Genomic DNA, 20,923 nt, shown 5'->3' with positions numbered 1-20,923 from the left:
GTGGCATAATTCCCCCCCCCCCAGTGACCTGTGTCCCTGAGGGAGGAAGGCCGTGCCTGTCCCCTAACTACCCCGGTACGTTGTGTAGGAGTAGGGACTGATCAGCAGTGGGATGTGCAGCTTCTTGGCTGGGTCTGTGATGGTGAAGACAACCTGGAGGGGAGAGTGAGGAGGCAGCAGCTGGAATCTCCATGCTGGGGCTCAGCTGGGGTGCTTGGAGCATGTGTGATGCTCCTGCAAGCCTGGCCACAGCACATGGACCCTGCAGCTTCAGTCACAGCACCCAGACCCCTGTCTCTTGCTCCCTCCACTCTGTACCTCCACAAAGGGGTAGAAGCTCTCGTGCCCCAGGCGCTGCCAGTATGCTGCAGTCTCAAAGTGCAGCTTGTAGGTGCCAGCCTTGGCCTGCCCTGGAGCCAGGAGGGGCTGGCAGCGGCCATCCTCATCCGTGCACCTGAAGGGGAAGCAGAGAGCCCTGCCGCAGTGCTGTCCATCACCAGAGGACCACCGGCAGCCCTGGTGTGAGGGCTGAGCGGTCTGCGGGCTCATGGGGCCAGGCAGCAGCACCCTATGCCCATGTTGCTGCTCTCCTACCTCTGCAGCAGCTCCATCCACCGCGGGCCTGGCTCCTGCATCACGGCCAGGCTGAGGGCAAGCCCGGCGGCCGGCAGCCCCGTGGCCGTGTTCAGCACGTGTGTGGTCAGGGAGCCGTTCAGCGCCTCGGACATGCCTTTGGCCTGGGGTAGAAGGGTAAGCAGGGCTGGGACGTGTCCTGGCACCACCTTCTGCCTCTTGGTGTCCCCCCGGCCACAATCCGGGGGGGCCCTGGTCCAGCTGCCTCTGTGCCCCCTCCCTGCAGCCCATGAGCCGGTGGCTGTGCAGTCAGGGCTGGCTCAGCACAGCCGCAGATCCCTGCTGCGCCCCAGGGCCCAGACGCGGGTGCCCACATCCTTCCCGTGCCGTGGGGCTCAGCTCTGCACTGTGGGTGCCTGCCAGGGTCCTGCCTGGGGCAGCGCCGGCCTCCCCATTCACCCACCCGTCCCGGTGGGCCGCGGCACGGCAGCAGCAGCAGGGAGAAAGCGGCCCCGTGTCCCGGCAGCCCCGTGTCCCGGTTGCCTTCCCTGCCTGCAACGTCACAGGCAGGCGGACGTTAACCCTGCAGGCACTCAGGAGCTGCCGGGGGCCGTGGTGCTGGGGGCTCCCGGGCCCGTTCCCCTCTGGGACCCCCCCCGGGTTGTGCTGGCAGGGTGGGAGCACGTCCCGGGGGCTGCCTGCCTGGAGCAGCCCCAGCTCCGCTGCCTTCCCAGCTGCAGGCCTTGGCTGCTGGGTGGAGCAGGGATGCTGGAGGGGCACGAAGGTGAGCAGGGGTACCCGGCTGCTTACCTGGCTGTCCCCCATCCTGCTCAGCCAGGGCCCCGCAGCCGGTGGCACTCTGCAGGACGCCATCCCTGCACAGAGCACCCGTCCCGGCACCGCGGCCTCTCCGCACGGAGCTGCTGGGGCTGGATGCTGCTGCCCCAGCGCAGGACTGGGCGCTCCTCCCTGGCTGGGCCGAGCCAGTGCAGGTGGCTTCCCCTGGGAGGTGCACCCCGGAGCCCCACCGGCACCCACGCTCCGCAGCACCGCAGCCCCGGGGCTGGTGGACCAGAGCCTGGCAAGGAGGAGCCAGGAGCAGCCCCAGCCTTGGAAAGAGCCCAGTGCGGTGCCAGCCGGGTACATGGAGCTGCCGTGACCCAGTGCCATCATCACCATGATCTAAACCTGCCCAACTGCACCGGGGTGGGCTCAGCGCCTCACCTGCACTGTGATGAGGGTGGTGGCAGTGGCCTGCAGACCAGGACCTTCCATGTCAGCCGCTGGGATCTCCAGGGTGTATTTGGGGACCGCCTGCAGCAAGAGTCTGGGTCACCCCCCTAAATGTGGTGGCAGCCGGGCTGGGGGGGCAGCAGGATGTACCCAGGGCTCACGTGTGACAGCAGCCCTGCCGCAGCCACAGAGATCACCCCAGTGCTGCTACTGATGGAAAACATCTGGGGCTGGGTTGGTGTCTGGTGCAGGATGGAGTAGACCACAACCCTGTTACGGGTGCTCACTGTGACATCCGCGTTGGTAGCCAGACCCCACAGCATGGCGGTGCCTGGGAGCAGGTAGTTATTGGTGACATCTCCTGCAGCCCCTCACTGCCTCCTGCTCCGTGGCACCTGGCTAACCTGGCTCAGCCCCCTGCAGCACGGGCCCCCGAGACACCTCCTCGGTGAAGACGGGCCGGTTGTCGTTCTGGTCCGTCACGGTGATGATGATCTCCATGGGGTCCTCCACAGGCTGCCCGTTGGCTGACACGGCGTGGGAGAAGAGCTGCGAGGGCACTGTCAGCTGCGCCCGGCCCCGGGACCGTCCCGTCCCCCCCGTCCCGGCCCCCCACTCACGACGTATTTGTCGATCTCCTCCCGGTCCAGCGGCTTCGTCACTTCCAGCCACCCCGTCTCCCGCTCGATGGTGAAGACCCCCACGGGGGGGGTGTCCGCCCCCTGCCCCGTGATGCTGTAGAAAACCTTGGTCTCCCTGTCCTTGTTGGATTTGATCTGGGGACGAGGCAGAGCGCGTTTAGAGGGGGCCCGGCACCACGGGGGGGAACCCTCCCTGCCCCGTGCCCCATCCCTACGGGGCCACGTACCTGCACCAGCTTCTTGGGGAAGGGCCCCCGCTCGTTCTCGGGGCAGTTGATGGGAGGGATGACCCAGTCCCTCTTCTGCCGATGGAGCCCACGGCCGGGCTTGGGGAAGGTCAGCACACCCTGCAGGACAGACAGCAGGGCTGAGGGGGGCACAGAGCAATGCCCAGGGGTGGGGGGGTGGCTTTTCCTGTTCCCCTCCTGCCCCCAAGGCCCCACCGGGACAGTCCTACCAGCGGCAGGAGGAGGAGGGTGAAGGTGCTGGGCCTCATGGCTGCCGCGGTGCTGGCTCTGGACCTTCCCTGCAGCCGGCCACGACCTTGGCCGAGCCCTCTGGGGAAAGCCGGGAGACAGCCCCTGGGTGCTGGAGGCCATGGGCCCCTGCCAGCCCTGGAGCGGGCTCAGGAGGGACCTATCGGGGGCACAGCACGCACGGTGCTGCTCCGGGCTGGGGGTTGATGGAGCCCGGGACACCCGTGGGCACTGCCCATGGGTGGCACAGGACCCCCCCCCCCCGGCCCAGCATGGCTGGGGCGCACACATGGTCCCGTCGGGATCCCCCTTCCCTCGGGGCACCCAAAGGCACCCGAGGCTCTGAGCCCCCTCTCGGGCAGTGCTCGGAGGTGAGGGGAGAGGGCAACGCTGCAGCGGTGCCCGACGGGACCCCCGCGGGGGGGGGTAAGCCCCCTGCTCCCCCCGCAGAGTGGGGCAGCCCCCGCCGCAGGGTGCCGAGGTCCCGGGAGAGGGGGGGGCCCAAGAGCTGCAGCCCGGGCCGCACTGGGGCCGGGGGGATTTGCGGGGGCAGTGACCGACAGTGCCCGGGGGTACCGGGGACGTAGCGGCAGCGCTCGGCGGTACCCGGAAGGCGTCCGGAGGTACCGGGATGCCGGGGCGGTGCCTACGGGGCTGGCGGAGGTTTCGGGGCACAGCGGCTCGGGGGGGCACAGCGGCACCGGGCAGGGGCGGTACCTGCGCGGCCGCCGCCTCACCTGGAGGGGCGCGTTGGAGCGGGCGGGGCGGAGCGCGGCGGGCGGAGATCGGAGCGGCGGCGGCGGCGGCGGCGGACGGGCCATGCGGGAGCCGCGCTGCGGGCTCTGCCCGCTCTTCATCACCCTCCTCTTCCTCCTCCCGGCGCTCCTGCCTGCGGCCCCGCCGTGCGCCCCACCGGGGCTGCGCCGCAGGCAGCTCCAGGCACCAGGTAAGCGGCGCCGTCGGGGAACGGCTCCACCTGGACCCTCGGGGTGAGCGGGGAACGGGCTGGGACCGGGATCTGGACTTCGGGCCGAGGGGGGGTGCAGCGGGGCCCCACCTCGCTGCTGTGTCGGTCCCGCAGGGCCCTCGGCTTGTGAGGCCGGCGCTGGGGGGGAGCTGCGCGCCCCAGGCCACGGGGTCGGTGCTTCTGGGGAGGGTACCGGTGCTGCCCAGGGTGTGCGACCCCCGGGGGTCCCCGTGGTGTGGGGCTGAGCCGTGGGGCTGTTGGTGCCCCGTCAGCGCGTCTGGCCCCACCGGGGCTGGCGGCGGCTGGTGCCAGCGCTGGCGCTTCTGGTGCAGCTGCGGGGCATCCGCCGGGCAGGGCCGGGTCCCCGCAGGGTGAGCGCCCGGCGCCGGGCTGGCGATGGGGATGGGTGCCCCGGGGCCGCCCGTCTCTGGCAGCGGGCAGGAGCGGGCACCGAGGGCTGCGGGGTTCGCCCGGCCCGAGGCTGGGCAGGGGCTCAGAGCCGCCGGCCTTTGGCCGGTTGCCTGGGGCTGTTCGGCCGCTTCGGCATCCCGGGGGAGCGGGGCTGCTCTGGAACCGCGGTCGGAGCCAGCGGAGCACTAAAAGCCCTCCTCGCCTAATGGCTGCGAAGCACTTAAAGCCCTCCCTGGCGGAAAGTGCTCTCGCCCTGCCAGGGAGGGATTGGCCCTGACCTTCGCTTGGTGTGGACACCACATCCCGCTCCCTTCAGCCAAGCTCCTGCCGGGAGCGGGGCTGCGATCGGGCAGGGGCTGGGGTCCGGCTGCACCGTGGCGAAACCCCTCTGTGGGCAGGACGTGGCCCAGGCACCGGCCGTCCGGCTCCACTGCTGTGCGGAGCGGGCACGGTGCCGTGCGGGCTCTGCATGGAGGGACCCCGAGCGCACGATGCTGTCCAGACCCCCGAGGGGGGCAAGAACAAGGCTGCGGGCCCCGACCCCGCTGTGCCACGAACCAGTGGCATAACTGGGGACCGGGGCTCCTCCGGGCTCCTCATCACCCAGTCCCGCTGCCCGGGGTGTCTGTGGCCCTTCCTGCCCCACTATCGCGGCCATCACGGCAGGGAGGAGCCCACAGCGCTGCCCTCCGGGCACGGCTGCTGGACACCGCGTGGGAGCGAGGGGCCCCACCGTGTCCCCGGGGCTCGCTCCCCGCTCCGGTGTGGGGCAGCCGTGGGGCACGGCTCTCCTTGCCCCGCAGTCGTCGTCCGTCCCCCCCCCCCCCAAGCTCTGCTCTCCATCCCCTCCCGGCCGCTCAGCCTCCGGAGCTGCTTTAGCTCTGCTAATCCCCTAATCCTGCCTCCGGCCTGGGTGCAGGTGCTGGGCCGTATCCAGCGCTGGGGATGCAGCCCGGTCCTGGGTGATGGGGGGGTGGTGGTGGTGGTTGGGGGCGAGCTGTGCCCCTTGTTCGTGGCCATGGGGGGCTGGGAGCCCCGAGGGGGTGCCGGGTGGGGGGGGGGGCAGGGCAGGGCTCTGCCTGCCCAGGAATTTCCCGTCATCTACAAAACAAAGCCGAAACCTCCACCGAAACCTGCGCCGCGCTCCCGGCATCCCCTGCCTGATCCGGCTGATCCGCCTCGGGGGGCTGCGGGGAGCACGGAGCCCGCTGGGGGGGACACGGGGCAGGCTTCTCCCCAGCCACCGTGACCCCTGCTCTCTTCCAGGGAGCTGTGGAGCCTGCGTGGGGCCGTACGGGACCAAGGAACCCGATGTTGGGGTGCAGGAGGACAGGGGCTCCGTGCAGCTGCTGGGGGCGGGCAGGGAGCTCTCTGCTCCCCCCCGAGGTGCTGCCGTCCAGCCGGACCCTGCTGCAGTTCCCGTGTGGAACAGGCGCTCCCCACAGGTAATGCCTGCCTGTCCCCCACCCTCTGCCCCCCCCGTCTGGATGCACCCTCATCTTCCTCCCTGCATCCTGCAGTTCCTCGGGGCTCGCACTGCTCCCAGGAGGCAGAAGAGGGACTGGGTGATCCCCCCCATCAAGGTTCCTGAGAATGAGAGGGGCCCCTTCCCCAAAAAGCTGGTTCAGGTATGGAGGGGTTCTGGGTGCTGGGGAGGGGTCCATCACAGCTACATCGGGGCTGGCAGCGAGGGCAGGGGGTACTGAGCCTCCTCACGTCTCCTCGCAGATCAAATCCAACCGGGACAGAGACACCAAGATCTTCTACAGCATCACGGGGCAGGGGGCGGATGCCCCCCCTGAGGGCATCTTCACCATTGAGAAGGAGTCAGGCTGGATGAAGGTGACGCAGCCGCTGGACCGGGAGCACATTGACAAGTACCACGTAGGTCCCTGCCGGGGGACGCTGGGGGTCAGGGGCCGCGCTGCTCCCCACGCTCACCCCACTGCCCACAGCTCTTCTCCCATGCTGTGTCTGAGAATGGCAAACCGGTGGAGGAGCCAATGGAGATCATAATCACGGTGACGGACCAGAACGACAACAAGCCCCAGTTCACGCAGGAGGTCTTCAGGGGCTCGGTGCTGGAGGGTGCTTTGCCAGGTAGGGATCCTGTGCCGTGGGGAAGCTCTGCCTCCTGCCAGCCACATCCCCTGAGGAATGCCCTGGCGCCATCATAGAAACACAGAATGGTTTGGGTCGGAAGGACCTTAACATCACGCAGTTCCAACCCCTGCTGCGGGCAGGGATGCCTCACACCAGATCATGTGCCCAAGGCTCTGACCTTGAGTACTGCCAGGGATGGGGCAGCCACAGCTTCTCTGGGCACCCTGTGCCAGTGCCTCAGCACCCTCACAGGGAAGGGCTTCTGCCTTGTATCCAACCTGAACTGCCCCTGGTTAAGTTTAGACCCATTACTCACCGCACTCACTGGACACCCTTGTTCCCAGGCACCTCCGTGATGCAGGTGACTGCTACGGATGCGGACGATGCAGTGGAGACCTACAACGGTGTCATTGCCTACTCCATCCTCAGCCAGGAGCCGCGGGAGCCCCATCCCCACATGTTCACCGTCAACCGCGCCACCGGCACCCTGAGAGTCATCGCCAGCGGCCTGGACCGGGAGGTGGGCTCCGCAGCACCACCGGGGGGGGCAGCCCCGGCCCCAGGCAGGGCTCACAGCGTCCGTCTGTCTGTCCACCCCCTGCAGCGCGTGCGGGAGTACACGCTGACCGTGCAGGCGGCTGACCTGGATGGCGAGGGGCTGACCACGACGGCACTGGCGGTGATCGAGATCGCGGATGTCAATGACAATGCCCCTGAGTTCGACCCCAAAACGGTAACACCAGGTCCAGAGCCTTCATGGGAGCACTGTCCCGGTGCCCACCACTCTGTGGCACTGACGCTGCCCCTGACCCGCAGTACGAGGCGGCTGCGCCGGAGAATGAGGCCGGGTGGGAGGTGGCCCGGCTGGTGAGCACCGACCTGGACGAGCCAGGCACGGCGGCGTGGCGAGCCGTATACTCCATCCTGCGTGGCAACGAGGGAGGTGCCTTCGCCATCACCACTGACCCCGCCAGCAACGAAGGCATCCTGCGCACTGCCAAGGTGCGTGCGTGTGTCCCCATGTCCCCCATTGCTGCCCGCCGCAGGGAACTGCCCGGCCTCTCTCTCTCTCACAGGGTCTGGATTACGAGGCCAGGAAACAGTTTGTGCTCCAAGTGGCCGTGACCAATGAGGGCCCCTTCACCGTGAAGCTGCCAGTGGCCACCGCCACAGTGACGGTCAACGTGGAGGACGTCAATGAGGCTCCTGTGTTCGAGCCGCCGGTGCAGCTCGCGTGGGTGCCGGAGGATGTGCCGCCGGGGCAGAGCCTCGCCTCCTGCACGGCCCAGGACCCCGACAAGGGGCAGGGGCAGAGGATCAAGTGAGCGGGGCAGGGGTTAGGGTCAGGCTCTAGAGGGGTCCCCGCTATCCCCTGCAGCGGCACCAGCTCCCCTCTGCCCCTCAGGTACCTGGTGTCGCACGACCCCGCGGGCTGGCTGGCCGTGCACCCCGAGACCGGCCTCGTGACGGCACAGGGCCACCTGGACCGCGAGTCCCCCTTTGTCAAGAACAGCACCTACACCGCTGTGCTGTTGGCCACTGACGATGGTGAGGCTGTGAAAGGGGCCCTTGTTCTCCCTCCTCCTCATGAGGGACACGTGCTGCCATCACCAGGCATCCTGGCTCCGGCATGGAGCGGTGCTGGGGGCTGCCTGTCCCCACCGTTGCTCGGGGCATCCCCATCCCCATGAGGGTGCCGGTATTGGGGATCCCCCCCTCCAGCGTTGCTCCTCGCCGCAGGCTCCCCGCCTGCCACGGGCACGGGCACCTTGCTCCTCACCCTGCTCGATGTGAACGACAACGGCCCCGAGGCTGAGCCCCGGGACATCACCGTCTGCAACCGCAGCCCCCAACCGCACGTGCTCACCGTCACCGACAGGGACCTGCCCCCCAACACCGGCCCCTTTCGCGCCGAGCTCATCCACGGCTCCGGGGACAGCTGGGACGTGGCGGTCGGTGATGAAGGTAATGCCAGGGGCTGTTCAGCACGGGGGAGGCGGTGCTGTGACCGGTGCGTCCCCCCACGAGACACCCATCTCCACGCAGGTGACACGGTCACCCTGCGGCTGGTGGCACCGCTGCAGCCGGATGTCTACAGCGTGTACCTGCGGCTGCTCGACCAGCCGGGCAAAGCCCAGCTCACCGTGGTCACTGCGCGCGTCTGCGACTGCGAGGGGCCGACGCAGAGCTGTCCCCAGAAAGCACAGGCTGCCACCAGCCTGCCCTTTGTCCTCGCTGCCCTGGGCGCTCTCCTGGCCTTGCTGCGTGAGTTGGGGGTGCTGTGGGGCTGCATGTACCATGGGGGGACGGACGTGTCCCCACTGACTGTGCTGCTCCCTCCCAGTCATCCTGCTGCTGCTGCTGCTCTTCGTGAGGAGGAGGAAGGTGGTGAAGGAGCCGCTGCTGCTGCCTGAGGACGACACACGGGACAATGTCTTTTACTATGGGGAGGAGGGCGGCGGGGAGGAGGATCAGGTGTGTGTGCTGGGGGCGGACAGGGGGAACCGGTGTCGGTGCAGGCAGCCTGATCCTGTCCCTCTCCATCATGTGTGTCCCCACAGGACTATGACCTGCGGCAGCTGCACCGGGGCCTGGATGCCCGCCCCGAGGTGCTGCTCCGCAACGACGTGGCCCCCACTCTCCTCCCAGCCCCCCAGTACCGGCCCCGTCCCGCCAACCCCGACGACATCGGCACCTTCATCGATGAGGTGAGACCCAGCCCCGGGACCTGGCGGGGATGAAGCGGTTTGGCACCGTCGGGGTACCCCCAGCCCAGGGGATGTGGGCACTGATCCCTCTTCTCTCCTCACCCAGAACCTGAAGGCAGCCGACACAGACCCCACAGCCCCCCCGTATGACTCCCTGCTGGTGTTCGACTACGAGGGCAGCGGCTCTGAGGCCACCTCGCTCAGCTCCCTCAACTCCTCCTCTTCTGACCGTGACCAGGACTACGACTACCTCAATGAGTGGGGCAACCGCTTCAAGAAGCTGGCGGACCTGTATGGCGGTGGGGAGGAGGATGACTAGGACCCCTGGCCCCACTGCCCCCCTGCCCCATGCCTTACCATTGCCCTTGTGCCTTGGGGCTGCCCCCTCCCACTGTGCCCCTGCCTCACTGGCAGCCCCTTCACCTTCCTCTCCTGTATTGGTTATTTTTTTGTAAATGTATGAAATAAAAGTAGTGTGATGACACGGGCGAGGTGAGCGGGTACCGGTGTAAGTTTTAATAAAGGATGAGTTGGTTTTTTAGACGCTACAGCCTCTGCCTGCCTTTGTGCCCTGGGGATGCTGCTGACCTCACCCCACTGCAGCCCCCCAGCCCCATCTCTCTACCCACAGCAGTGTCTGGCTGCTCCCAGCCCCAGCACGGTACCCTCAGGCATAGCTGCAGTGTCACCCATGGTGGAGGGGCTTTGCCCATGGACCCTCCAACAGCAGGGGTTCCCCCAACACTTTTTCCCCACGGGGTGCAGTGTTTGTGCAGGTGAGTGCAGGCAGGGCACCCGTGCCTGTGGCAGCAGCACTGGTGGTAGTGAGCATCCGCAGTGCCAAATCACAGAATCAGACTGGTTTGTGTTGGAAGGGACCTTAAAGCCCATCCAGTTCCAACCCCTGCCACGGGCAGGGACCCCTTCCACTGGAGCAGCTTGCTCCAACCCCTGTGTCCAACCTGGCCTTGAGCACTGCCAGGGATGGGGCAGCCACAGCTTCTCTGGGCACCCTGTGCCAGCGCCTCAGCACCCTCCCAGGGTAGAGCTTCTGCCTAAGAGCTCAGCTCAGTCTCCCCTCGGGCAGGTTCAAGCCATTCCCCTTGGCCTGTCCCTACAGGCCCTTGTCCCAAGCCCCTCTCCAGGTTCCCTGCAGCCCCTTCAGGCACTGGAGCTGCTCTCAGGTCTCCCCTTCAGGAGCCTTCTCTTCTCCAGGCTGCCCCAGCCCAGCTCCCTCAGCCTGGCTCCAGGGCAGAGCTGCTCCAGCCCTCGCAGCATCTCTGGACTCACCCCAACAGCTCCTTGCCACTCTCCTGGGCTCCCTGCCCTGGCGGTACCCTGACTTTGCTGGCCACGGGGCTACCGCGAGTAACTCCACTGATGGATGGGGGCAAGGCCTTTGCTGCCGTACTCGGGCAGGGGCTGGTGGGGGTCCCACCTCTGACAGAGTCCCCAGGGGCATCTTGTGTCCCCCCCCTCCCGACCAGCCGCGGGCCCCCCTGGCCCTGGTCTGGCACCCGCGGAGCTCCCGACGGCTGCGCAGCTGGGGCGGAGGCTCTGGGGTGCCGGGGGCGGACGGCACCGCCTCCCTCGGGACGGAACGGAACGGACGGGACGGGGCGGGGCTGGGCGGTGCCCCGTCGTTGTGTGGGGGCAAAGGCGGGCAGTGCGCGGCAGGACCGGATTCACCTGCGGCTCCGCGGTGGACGCATCTCCTCCGGCACCGCTCCGGTACCCAGCTATGGGGCGGCGGGGGGGCTGCGCGGCCCCAGTCTGTCTGCTCCTACTCCTGCTCCTGCTCCAGGTGAGGAACGGGACCGCGGGGCCCTGCCCGGGGCGGCGGGACCCTGCCCGGCACTGACGGCTCTCTCCGGGCAGGTTGGCCACCGGCTGTGCGAGCGGGCTCCGTCCTGCGAGCCCGGCTTCACCGCGGGCACCTTTGCCCTCGCCGTGCCGCGGGACAGCGTGGCGGCCGGACGGGCGCTGGGGCGAGGTAAGGAGGGAGCTGAGGGGACGGGGTGGGTGCTAGCACGGGGATGGCCGTGGGGACGGGGTTGAAGCCGCGGGGCGCGATGGGTCCGTCCTACGGGGGTTGGCAGTGGGGTAAGAAGTGTGCCTGGGGAGTGCGGCCTTGACAGTCGGCACAGGCACTGGCTGGCTTCGTGAGCGGGTGTGGGGACGGCGCCGTGGCGGCGGGGACAGGCTGGCTGCGCTCCGCCGCACATAGCACCGGGACGGAGCCGTGGCCGTGCGTGCCCGTGCGAGGTCCCCCGATGCCGCCGCCGCCATGGGGGGGTCCGCAGGAGCCTCTCCCCGGGGTGCGCCGGCGCGGGCGGCGCTGACTCAGGCGGTGCGGACCCGTCGGTGCCGGCAGCCGGGGCGTGGAGCCTCGACGGCGCCCGTCCTGCTTCAGCCGCAGGGTCCCGGCATCCGGGGCCCATGGGGTGAACGCACTAAGCCCGGTGCTGCTGGCGCTCGGCGTGCAGGGAGGCACCAGGGAAATGGTGCCCGGGGAAGCGGGTGTTGGGGACCCGCTTTGTGTATCCTGCACATCCCCACCCGCGATCCATGAGTGCTGGGGGGCTGCACAGTGGATGGGGGTCTCAGGCTCCCAGAGCAGCGTTGGGGCCGTCGCTATCTGTGCTTATGAATGGCTTTTGGGGCTTCCAAACGCACCCCTGGTTCCAGACGGGCTTTGCCTGGCTGCAGTGTGCAGCCAGGAGCTGAACCCTGCCCCACACGGCAGGAATTGCCCTTTGTTAGCTTTGTGACTGATCATTAACGAAGCTAAAGCAGCCTGTGCCCGGTACCAGGGTGACAGGCAGCCCCATGGCCTTGGCGTCAGGGCTGGTCTCTAGAAACCAGGACCTGCTGGAAATTCCCCATCTCAGAACTTCCAGTTTCAGGTCCTGGCTGGAGACACAGAGTGTGGGGGGAGCGGAGGGGATGTCTGCCTGGATGGGCCATGGTCCAGCCGGGTAATACCTGGCCATGAGGGTAACTGGGCACGGTGGGAGCTTAGCAATGGCACCCCCCACACCATGCAGCACTCCAGAGCCTGGCTGCCGCGAGGGCGGCTGATGAGGCGGCCTGTAATTAGCTTGATGAGTTGAGCGTGGTGTTTCGGTGTTTTCACTCCAACAGGTCTGGACAGGCTTAGGGCTGGGGAAGCAAACATCTGCGCGGGGGCCGATGGGGACCCTGTGGCTGGATTTGATGGGTGGGGAAGGGGGGTCTCTAGGGCAGCCACGCGGTGGGGCTGGGACGTCCCCACCTCAGCCCCAGGTGGGAGACCCTCTGAAGTCGGGGTGAAACTGGGGTGACGTCAGTGGGTGCCAGCACCTTCACCCCAGCTCCCCGCCGGGTGACGTGAGCCCCCCCCCCCCGCCGCTGTCGGCTCCCTCCCCATCAGCGCTTGTGCAAACGGTGAGTCAGGCTGTGCCCAGCCCTGGTGACACGCTGTGGGACGTGGGGTGCGGACTGCGCTGCTCCCCGTCTCCCGGTGGGGTCTCATCCTCCTGTCCTGGTCAGCACGGGGCTTGGCTGTCCCACCTGGGGGATCCCCCTGAAGCACCCCCCCCCCAGCTCTCCTCACCACTCTCCCCACCATTCCCAACGAGGAGAGGGGGCCCCGGGGAGGGCTGAGGACGGGTTTCCTTCAACTGAGGAGCTGGAAAAACAGGTTGTACGTGTCCGGGTGGGAAGAGGGGGAGCGGGTGCTGAGCACACAGAACTCGCTGCACCCACCTGGTGCGGGGCTGAGCACTGAGCGCTCATTGCACCCAATGTGGGGCTGGGGGCTGAGCGCTGCCCATTCGCTGCTCCCATCCAGCACGGTGCAGCTCGCGGTGCCAAGCCCTGTGTCTGCACCCATGGGTGCTGGAGTTCCTCCCCCCCTGCCACCACCAGCCTGTGCTGCGGCAGCACCCGGCCTGCCCCGGCACGTTCCTGCCCAGCCGGCAGCACCGGTCCCGCAGCCATTGCCGGGGGTCCTGCCATGGGGCCGGGCTGGGCTGGCAGCGCCCAGTCCTCCCGGGCTGGGCTGGGGGCACCGTGTTGGCTCAGCCCCCAGCCCAGGGCTCGGTGATCACTCCCAACCCGCCTCCATCCCATCTCTGTTTTCCCAGCTCCATGTGGGCTGATGCAAGCCCTCAGGCTGGCCTCGTGCTGTGCTCGGGCGTGCTGCGCCGTGTCCCACCCCACCTCCTGCGCTGCTGGTGTGGGTCAGACCGGGGCCGATCGTGGCCACACCAGCAGGGCTCTGGTCCATGCTGCTGGCTCAAACCAACCGTCTCCCAGACAAAGGGTGTTTGTTCAGGAGCTCCAGCAGCGTGGCCCCAGCTCATGTGATGCTGCTGGTGGCCCAGGCGTGGTCAGTACCTCCCCATGGACTGCCTGCAGACCCCATGTGCTGGTCCCGGTCTGTACTGCACCCGAGCAGGGTGCCAAGCTGGTGATGTCAGGACAGTGTCTGCCTTGGGCCTGTGGTGGGTGCTGCAGTCCCTGGGCCCCCCCGTCAGCGGTGTTGGAGTCACCAAAGGGTATCCAGGCAGGTTGGGTGCCCCAGCTGCTGCTCTGTGCCACCGGTGCACTGGGGCTGGCACCTTCCTAGTGCACAGATTAATGACCCCGTCATGCAGTTGGTTGCAGTCTGGGTTGTCCCTCCTGCAGGCACGTGGCCATGGTCCCTGGCCATGCGGGGCCCAGGGACCCTTATGTGTGCCCAGGCACTGAGGCACCATAACTCATCTATCTGCAGAATCCTGTGGGTCAGCACTGGCAGCCCCTAGAGCCCTGCTGCTGGCGTGCTGGGTGCCAGGGCGCTGGGTGATGGGTGCCAGGGTGCTGGATTTCAGTGCACTGCACTGCGTGTCACTGCGAGTGGACGGGTGCTGCCCCCGTTTTTACTTGAAAAGCAGCCATAGCAGCAGCTCGGGGCACAGCACGGGTGACATGCCACACTGGGGACATGCTGCACTGCAGAGATGCACCATGCATGGGGTTGTGCCACATGGCACGGATATGGCAAGTGTGGGGATGTCTCTGTGCCATGGCTGTGTAGTGTGTGCCTGTCTCACACTATCGTGTGCCCTCTGGCTCTGCCACCTGCCCTCAGCAGCTCCCCGGGGCAGCATCAGGAGCCCCATGCCCACCCGCTCTTCCTGTCCGCAGTGAGCTTTGGGGACTGCGGCGAGCAGCGGCGTGCCCCATACCTCTCAGACGACTCGCGCTTCAAGGTGAGCAGGGATGGCGTCGTCTCCGCAACCCGGCCCCTGCACCTCCGGCGGCAGGAAATCAGTTTCTCTGTCCACACATGGGATGCTACGGGCAAGAAGCACTCGGCCAGAGTGACCCTGCGCAGGCGGTGGCACCATCACCATCGCCACCATGACCAGGAGCAGCAGGAGGTAAAGTGCAGCCCCTCTCTCGGCGTCAGCACAGGCCCTCTCTCCAGAGCAGAGCATGCAGAAGCTTGGCAAGGTGCTGGCACCGAGCTTAGATACTCTCCCCACAGGACACAGCAACCAATGTGCTGACCTTCCCCAAGCCCAGCCGTGGGCTCCATCGGCAGAAGAGGGACTGGGTCATCCCTCCCATCAACTGCCCCGAGAACGAGCGGGGGCCCTTCCCCAAGAAGCTGGTGCAGGTACGTGGCCCCGTAGGGATGGGGCACGGAGCAGGGAGGGTTCCCCCCCGTGGTGCCGGGCCCCCTCTAAACGTGCTCTGCCTCGTCCCCAGATCAAATCCAACAAGGACAGGGAGACCAAGGTTTTCTACAGCATCACGGGGCAGGGGGCGGACACCCCCCCAGTGGGGGTCTTCACCATTGAGCGGGAGACGGGGTGGCTGGAAGTGACGAAGCCGCTGGACCGGGAGGAGATCGACAAATACGTCGTGAGTGGGGGGCCAGGACGGGGGGGACGGGACGGTCCCGGGGCCGGGCGCAGCTGACAGTGCCCTCGCAGCTCTTCTCCCACGCCGTGTCAGCCAACGGGCAGCCTGTGGAGGACCCCATGGAGATCATCATCACCGTGACGGACCAGAACGACAACCGGCCTGTCTTCACCAAGCAAGTCTTCATTGGCTACATCGAGGAGAACGCAAAGCCGGGTACGTGGGGGCTGGCAAGGTGGTGCCCCCATGGCTGGGACCATGTAGTGATGTCCAGTGGGTTTTGTGCCATGAATCATCTCTCTCCTGCTTGTCCTTGTGTCCAGGCACATCTGTGATGACCGTGAACGCCACAGACGCAGATGATGCGATCAATGTGAACAACGGCATCATTGGCTACTCCATCCTCAGTGAGGAGCCCAAGAGTGCGCAGCAGATGTTCACCATTGACCCGGAGAGGGGCATCATCAGTGTCATCGGCACAGGGCTGGACCGGGAGGTAGGAACCCTTGCTGCATCCCAGGGGATGGTGCAGCAGCTCAGTGATAGGACTTGCTGCGGGGAGTTGGGGGTGCTGGAAATCCAGGGTCTGCCTGTTTTCAGGACTTGCCATCCCTCGGGCACTATCCGCTGCTCTAGGGGTGTCTGCAGCCCCAAAAGCTCATTGGGATCTGCAGTAGGGGTGTTAGAGGGGTCCCTGTCTCTGCTGAGCCCCAGGAGTGGTGGACTGCCAGCCCTTTGGGTGAGCAGTGGGGACATCAACGAGTGTCTGTGCTGGCAGTGAACATGGTGGCTGGAGAAGGGTGGAAGAGCAGTAGCCAATGCCCCTGGAAGAGAGGGACATGCCAGACCCCATCCCAGCCCTAACCATGGTGATTTTGGCTTGCAGACCACTCCCAACTACACGCTGATCATCCAGGCTGCAGACCAGGAGGGCAATGGCTTGACCAACACTGCCACCGCCATCGTGGAAGTCACAGATGCCAATGATAACGCTCCTGTCTTTGACCCCACCATGGTACCTGAGCTGGCCCCCATGAGCCACTGCCCTCCCTGGGCCATCTTGATACAAGTCCTTCCCCCCCAGTGTGTCTGGGACCATGGGGCTGACCCTCCCCATTGCCTCTTTTGCAGTACCAAGGAACAGTGAATGAGAACGAGGTGGGGGTGGTGGTGACACGGCTGCATGTGACAGACCGGGACATGCCAGGCTCCCCGGCCTGGCAAGCTGTCTACAAGATCAAGACTGGGGACCAGGATGGTGAATTCAGCATCACCACCGACCCCAGAACCAACGATGGCATCCTGAAAACAGCCAAGGTGGGTTGTGCTGTCGTGCAGCCACCCCAGTGCCTGTCGCCTCTTCGCCAGCACTGCTTAGCTCCTCTCTCCTGCTACTCCCCACCAGGGCCTGGATTACGAGACCAGGAACCAGTACAACCTCGTGGTGACGGTGGAAAACGCTGTCCCCTTCACCGTGTCCCTGCCACTCTCCTCTGCCACCGTCCTGGTGACGGTTGGGGATGTGAATGAAGCCCCTGTCTTTGTGCCCCCAGTCAAGAGGGTGGAGGTGATGGAGGACTTGCCGGTGGGGCACCAAGTCACCTCCTATACAGCCCAGGACCCTGACAAGGATCAGAGGCAGAAAATCACGTAAGTATAGGAAGGTTGGTGGCAGGAGCTGTGATGCAGTGCCCGAGGGGCTGCACTGTACCCACTGTGCCATGCACCCCTTCCTCCCCCTCACAGCATCCCCCCCACTGTCCCCTTCTTGCCCTAGGTACCGGATGGGCAGTGACCCTGCAGGGTGGCTTGCCATCGACCCTGAGAATGGCTTTGTCACTGCGGCCCAGCCGTTGGACCGGGAGTCGGTGCACGCCATTAACAGCACCTACAAGGCCATCGTCCTGGCTGTGGATAGTGGTGAGGAGCACCCTGCCTTGCCCTTGGAGAAAGGGCTGCTGACACCCACTTTTGTCCTACCACAGCTCCTGGGACAGGGACTGGGCTAGGACCACCTCCCCAGGTGCCACATTAACCCCCAGGTTACCACTGCAGGGTCACCAGATGCCACTGGCACGGGGACGCTCCTCCTCCTTCTCCAGGACGTGAACGACAATGGGCCCATGCCAGAGCCCCGGCTCTTCGATGTCTGCAGCCGGCAGCCTGAGGATCAGACGCTGACCATCATCGACAAGGACCTGCCGCCCAACACCTACCCTTTTGAGGCAGCGTTGGAGCACGGCTCTAGCACCAACTGGACCGTCACACCAAAAGGACAAGGTAGGTGCTGCCTGGTCTGGCCTGTCCGCCTGCTTCTGGTGTGGGGTGGTAGGGAGATGACGAGCAAGGGCCCATGCCAGGCCCCCTTGGCTTTCTGTGCTCCCCCCCAAGCACAGCTGGTGTTGTCGTTTGTGGTGGGGGACTGCACCAGTGCCAAAGAGTGTCCCCAAACCAAGGAGTGAGGGCGCACCTCTGAGCCCATCTGCTCTCTCTGCTGCCAGACCAGCTGGTGCTGAAGCTGATGAAGGAGCTGGAGCCAGGGGAGTACAGCATCTATCTGAAGCTGACTGACGGCCAAAGCAAGTCACAGGTGACACAGGTTAAAGCTCAGGTCTGTGACTGTGAAGGGCCAGCGAAGAACTGCGAGCGGCGAGCATACATCGCCAGCGGGCTGGGCGTCCCTGCCATCCTGGGCATCCTGGGGGGAATCCTGGCACTGCTCAGTGAGTACTGCGAGATGGGGACAGGATGGGGATGGGAACAGGTCACACTCATCCTGCCACACTGATGCGGTGCCTTCTGCTCGCAGTTTTGCTGCTGCTGCTGCTGCTCTTTGCCAGGAGAAGGAAGGTGGTGAAGGAGCCACTGCTCCCACCTGAGGATGACATGCGGGACAATGTCTACCACTATGACGAGGAGGGTGGTGGAGAGGAGGACCAGGTGGGATGGCTGTGCCAGGCTGGCCCTGCTGGCTCCCTGTGGCACCTTTGGTCCTTCCCATAATGGTGCCTATGGCATCCCTTGAGCATTGTCTCCTCATGTTCTCCCTGCTCCGTCCCCACATAGGACTATGACCTGAGTCAGCTGCACCGGGGCCTGGATGCCCGCCCTGAGGTGATTCGCAATGATGTGGCCCCCCCGCTGATGGCTGCCCCTCAGTACCGGCCTCGTCCTGCAAATCCTGATGAGATTGGGAACTTCATCGATGAGGTGAGACCCAGCCCCACACGGTGCTCCATGAAGGACTGGAGGGGTGAAGCCACTGATCCATGCCAGCACCATTGTGGTACCCCCAGCCCAGGGGATGTGAGCACTGATCCCTCTTCTCTCCTCACCCAGAACCTGAAGGCAGCCGACACGGACCCCACAGCCCCCCCGTATGACTCCCTGCTGGTGTTCGACTACGAGGGCAGCGGCTCTGAGGCCACCTCGCTCAGCTCCCTCAACTCCTCCTCTTCTGACCGTGACCAGGACTACGACTACCTCAATGAGTGGGGCAACCGCTTCAAGAAGCTGGCGGACCTGTATGGCGGTGGGGAGGAGGATGACTAGGACCCCTGGCCCGGCTGGCAGCCACCCAGCCTAGGCAGTGTGCCTCATTTCACCGCACCAGACTGATGTTGGTTTTTGCCTCCAACACTCCTCAGCCTGATGTCCATGTCCCCCTCAGTCGGCGCAGGGGAATAGCAGGGTCACCAGGGCTAGGGAGGGCTTGTTTTTGGGGATCTTCCTTACTTCCTGCCCCCTTCAGCTCCAGACAGGGCATGGAGCCATCCAGCCCCTTACGCATCCTGGCTGCATGGACCAGGGTCAGCTCCTCTTCCCCAGCAGGGACAGGCTCCCACTGCCTCCCTCCCTTTGCTGCAGGGGAAACAGGATTTCTCTGACGCTACCCAAAATACCTCGTGCTCCCTGCCCAGACACAACCACCAACCTGCCACTGTGCTCAGCTCACAAAGCTGGTGCTGGAGAAGCGGGGCAACCCTGGCACCGTGCCTCTGCCAGAGCAGGGCAAGGTGATGCATAAATGCAGACCAAAGATGCGCTGTCATGCGCTATACGTGGGGGATTTATATTTGATACAGTACATACAGGCAGATTTCTATTTTTCTGTATCCCAGATTATGATGATTTCCTGCTGTGTCATGCCAGGTGTAATTATTGTGCAATGAAAGGCGCTTTTGGAAATCAAACCGGCTTCACTGAAATTCTGAATTCTGTTTCAGCTTGTTTGTATTTTTTATCATGGGAAAAGGGTCTAATGTGGGCTGGGAAGCCAGCAGTTGTCTAGTGTTGATTGTACGGTTTTTATATAAAATTGAAATAATAAATTGTCTTAAGAAAACCAAAAGCAGCTCTGCTGGTTGCACTGCCTTTGCTGTGCTTGGTGGTCAGCCTGCGTGCAGAGAGCCATTCTTCCCTGTGGCTGTGGCCACTGCTGCCTCCAAAGGGCAGATAGAAAACACCCAAATCTGTGTAAGAGGGATGTATCCATACCCGAGTGAGTGTTTTCTCATCACCAGGGCCTGGCCACCAACAGCAGGTCCCAGCCTTGCCTTGCACCAAGTTTTCGTGGAGGAGTCCTAGGGAAAAAGAGAAGGGCAGAGCATGAAAACCAGGCTTGTGCTTACTGTGGTGGCTGCATGCACTGGCCCGACACCATGACCTGCACACAGCAGAGGTGAGGAGGCTGTTAGCAAGAGTGAGAGATTGCTGATGTTTGTCCAGCCCCGGCATTGCTGTGACCACCCTTCAGAGGCCCTGCCCTGTGAGGAAACACAAGGGAGCAACACACCCTGGGGTGCTCAAAGGCTTCGCGGCATACAGTGGCAGTCATCCTGCCTCATTACGCTCCTGGGGAGGCGAGCTGCTCTTCTGTGTGCCTTGCAACATGCACACAGCCTGTTTGTTCCAAAGGTAGGTCTGGCCACTGACCCTGAGAGCCGGCACCAACACCCATTGTTATCCACCAGTGAAAAAGTTAAGGTATGGTAAAGGAGTATGTGTGCAGAACCTTGCAACTGGAGTTTAGAGTTGTGGGTAGCAAGATGAATCAGTGTTTGCTCACAAGCTCACACACCTTGAGGAGAGGTAGAAGAGCGACCAGTGAACCATCTGGACCAGAAGAGTAACAAGTCACTTCAGAAAGAGGAAGGCAGAAGCGATTCTGAAAAGCTCATAGAAACTGAAGATAACGGTGCTCTCAAGGAACGCGATTCATTGTAATTCTAAAAGTCACACCCCGAGGTGAGACCCTTGCTGACAGAACATACATAGCGAAACATGCACCGTGGTTTTAAACAGACAAGCGCCAACGGCTGTAGGTACTGGTTTATATAAGGAAAACACTGCTTTTCCCCGTTTGAAACGTGTAGCTGGCGGACGGGCCGTGGCAGCTCTGCGGGGCTACCACCGAGCACCCACCCCTGTGCAGACAGAACTGAAGGGGCAACCCAACTCTTGTGTGCTAACTGGGACCTCACCTTGTACATCTCCACCACAGCACGCATCTGGGCCCTTCCCTCGCAGGGTTGCTGTTTTCTCTCTGGAAGCTGTTAACTTTTGCTGGACGCAGCCGGAGCTTGCGCTTGGCACAGGGACGAACCTTGGGCTGGGAGCCCCCACACAACTCCTCACTGACTGGCTGCTGACACTGCGGGCGGAGGGACGGGGCCCGCACCACCGCCTCCCCACACAGACAACGGCAGGGCTGCTCTCGGGCGGCAGCGGAACCACCGGCCCCGGCCCCGGCCCCGGCCCCGGCCCCGGCCCCGGCCCGGCCCCGCCGCCACACCGGGGCGGCCCCTCAGGCCTCCGCTTCGCGCCCCGCCCAACATGGCGGCCGCCGGCTCCCCCAAGATGGTGGCGGTCAGCGCGACCCCGCCCCAAGATGGCGGCGGCGAGTCCCGCCCCGCC

At 65.1% G+C, this 20,923-nt stretch overlaps 4 protein-coding genes and 1 long non-coding RNA gene across 6 annotated transcripts; 2 read left to right on the top strand and 3 right to left on the bottom strand.

Moving 5' to 3' along the window:
* Position 1: 1 nt before the first annotated feature.
* LOC136006008 (5-hydroxyisourate hydrolase-like) lies at positions 2–1,618 on the bottom strand. Of its 2 annotated transcripts, none has more exons than XM_065663920.1 (4): positions 1,384–1,618; positions 595–737; positions 319–454; positions 2–153 (listed from the first exon to the last, which is right to left on the bottom strand). In XM_065663920.1, exons 1-4 carry the CDS (start codon positions 1,444–1,446, stop codon positions 64–66), a joined length of 432 nt encoding a protein of 143 aa, XP_065519992.1. In that variant the 5' UTR covers positions 1,447–1,618; the 3' UTR covers positions 2–63. The 2 variants fall into 2 exon arrangements, with proteins under 2 accessions (XP_065519992.1, XP_065519993.1); XM_065663921.1 differs by lacking the exon at positions 1,384–1,618 and adding an exon at positions 1,037–1,116.
* Positions 1,619–1,913: 295 nt separating this feature from the next.
* On the bottom strand, positions 1,914–3,744 carry LOC136005363 (cadherin-1-like). The gene is made up of 6 exons (XM_065662770.1): positions 3,500–3,744; positions 2,905–3,004; positions 2,675–2,794; positions 2,427–2,582; positions 2,211–2,355; positions 1,914–2,137 (listed from the first exon to the last, which is right to left on the bottom strand). Exons 1-6 carry the CDS (start codon positions 3,742–3,744, stop codon positions 1,914–1,916), a joined length of 990 nt encoding a protein of 329 aa, XP_065518842.1.
* Positions 3,671–9,655, top strand: LOC136006009 (B-cadherin-like). Its single transcript, XM_065663922.1, has 15 exons — positions 3,671–3,869; positions 5,568–5,746; positions 5,822–5,929; positions 6,030–6,185; positions 6,257–6,401; positions 6,749–6,924; positions 7,009–7,137; positions 7,221–7,406; positions 7,481–7,725; positions 7,810–7,952; positions 8,145–8,369; positions 8,451–8,669; positions 8,749–8,879; positions 8,966–9,112; positions 9,219–9,655. The coding sequence occupies exons 1-15, from the start codon at positions 3,743–3,745 to the stop codon at positions 9,429–9,431; spliced, it is 2,529 nt and encodes an 842-aa protein (XP_065519994.1). The 5' UTR covers positions 3,671–3,742; the 3' UTR covers positions 9,432–9,655.
* Positions 9,656–10,755: 1,100 nt separating this feature from the next.
* CDH1 (cadherin 1) lies at positions 10,756–19,358 on the top strand. Its single transcript, XM_065663914.1, has 16 exons — positions 10,756–10,916; positions 10,991–11,105; positions 14,285–14,520; positions 14,628–14,759; positions 14,852–15,007; positions 15,079–15,223; positions 15,331–15,503; positions 15,894–16,022; positions 16,139–16,324; positions 16,413–16,657; positions 16,785–16,927; positions 17,063–17,287; positions 17,509–17,730; positions 17,817–17,947; positions 18,074–18,217; positions 18,347–19,358. The coding sequence occupies exons 1-16, from the start codon at positions 10,854–10,856 to the stop codon at positions 18,557–18,559; spliced, it is 2,658 nt and encodes an 885-aa protein (XP_065519986.1). The 5' UTR covers positions 10,756–10,853; the 3' UTR covers positions 18,560–19,358.
* On the bottom strand, positions 19,059–20,761 carry LOC136006010 (uncharacterized). The gene is made up of 2 exons (XR_010608943.1): positions 20,491–20,761; positions 19,059–19,590 (listed from the first exon to the last, which is right to left on the bottom strand). It is a non-coding gene; the product is annotated as an uncharacterized LOC136006010 (long non-coding RNA).
* Between the last annotated feature and the right edge of the window lie 162 nt (positions 20,762–20,923).

Source organism: Lathamus discolor, chromosome Z (genome assembly GCF_037157495.1).
Source record: "Lathamus discolor isolate bLatDis1 chromosome Z, bLatDis1.hap1, whole genome shotgun sequence".
Taxonomy (NCBI): domain Eukaryota; kingdom Metazoa; phylum Chordata; class Aves; order Psittaciformes; family Psittacidae; genus Lathamus; species Lathamus discolor.
Note: the sequence above shows the minus strand (reverse complement) of the source record. Positions and strands in the feature narration are given on the sequence as shown.